The sequence below is a fragment of the Trypanosoma equiperdum genome (genome assembly GCF_001457755.1).
Source record: "Trypanosoma equiperdum strain OVI genome assembly, contig: ctg_1836, whole genome shotgun sequence".
NCBI lineage: Eukaryota > Euglenozoa > Kinetoplastea > Trypanosomatida > Trypanosomatidae > Trypanosoma > Trypanosoma equiperdum.
In genome coordinates this window covers 5,912-7,247 of record NW_027123878.1, presented here as the reverse complement: position 1 = coordinate 7,247, position 1,336 = coordinate 5,912, and the positions used below count along the sequence as shown (strand labels likewise).

The following is a 1,336-nucleotide window of genomic DNA, read 5'->3' as shown; positions in this document are numbered from 1 at the left end:
CAAGCGGAGTGGTTCACACCACTCGTCTTGTTTCAGAAGTTGGCTGTTTCCTTCCTCGACCACATTCATTTCACTCCTTACTTTGGCAATTGAGAGAACGTGCTCTCTGTATGAGCATGGTCTTCCCCATCAATAATTGGAAGAACAGCCAAAAAATGCTCAGCATCCCTTAGATCTCTCGCGAGTATGGCCGCCCGCTTCGCTAGCGCGTCCTGTTCCACCTCTCTCAAGAGGCGAGGAACGTTACCGCGGTGGTACTTTTTCCCGTAAAAGGCCCGGCAGAGCGCCGACGCCTCCTCCACACCACATCGCGCCCGATCACCCCGCCACTCAAATGGATCAACAGGGAGCAGGCCATCGCCCAACACGCTCACTTTTACATCGCGGGCAGAGTCTTTTATTGCTGGTGTGGTGGCTGGAACGATCAAGACGCGGGAGGACTTGCTGGTACTGCTCCCTAGCACCTCTTGGATAGCTGGATGTAGTGCTATAGAGTGGAGATCTTGAATTTCCCTCCGGGCTTTTCTAATGAGCCTCCATGTAATGACATTATCAGCATGCCACATGTGAATTACCAACCCTGATCCCACAACGATTACTACATCAGCTGCTCCAAAGATTCTTTCCGTGGTCTGCCTTCCCCCCGGGGAGACGCCTGTCTCTTCGTCAAATAACACCGCCAGCCGGTCGGGATCGTCCGCAATCACGAGCGAGGCAAGTGAGGTTCCTTTAGCGGTCGTGATGATGGCCTCAGCCTCTGTTTCAAGGCCATACATCTTCTGCAAGCTCCAAGCCCCACTTCCATCACCTGTCTCAAATGCATCAAAAGCTTCCGTCTCCCAACTGATGTCACCACCGAACCGTAAGTACTCGGTGCGCAGTGTGCGCTGCAGTGCACCCTCCGCGCAATGGTACACCGACTCACCATCTGCACAACCAGGAAAAATACTGCCTTCCCTAATCGTCTCCAAGTCTGGCCTAACAAAACGCCAACCCTTAGCCTTTTGAAGAATCCTCTCGACCTTGGCATTAGTGCAGCCGAGGTCCCTTAGGAGTTTCAGTGTTTGGCTTGTAATCACGCAACGTCTCCTGTTGTTGAGCTCATGGCTGAGATCAAGCCGTTTCTCGACTAACTGGACATTAAACTCCCTCCACCGCATGCCTATCCCCATCGCATACGCGCCTACACCGCTGCCAACGAGCAGGACCTTACCCCACGGTTTCACAGCGTACATCACTACCCGTAACGACAAAAAGAACGAAAGGGACAACACATAAGCACGCGCACATACATGCACACACATGAACATTAACAAACGGAATTAGGCAACAGGAG

General features: G+C 52.6%; 1 protein-coding gene across 1 annotated transcript; it reads right to left on the bottom strand.

Annotated features, from left to right (window-relative positions):
- Positions 1–77: 77 nt before the first annotated feature.
- Positions 78–1,235, bottom strand: TEOVI_000697500 (uncharacterized protein; the record flags this gene model as incomplete). The annotated part of the gene is made up of 1 exon (XM_067223323.1): positions 78–1,235. One exon carries the CDS (start codon positions 1,233–1,235, stop codon positions 78–80), a length of 1,158 nt encoding a protein of 385 aa, XP_067079424.1.
- Between the last annotated feature and the right edge of the window lie 101 nt (positions 1,236–1,336).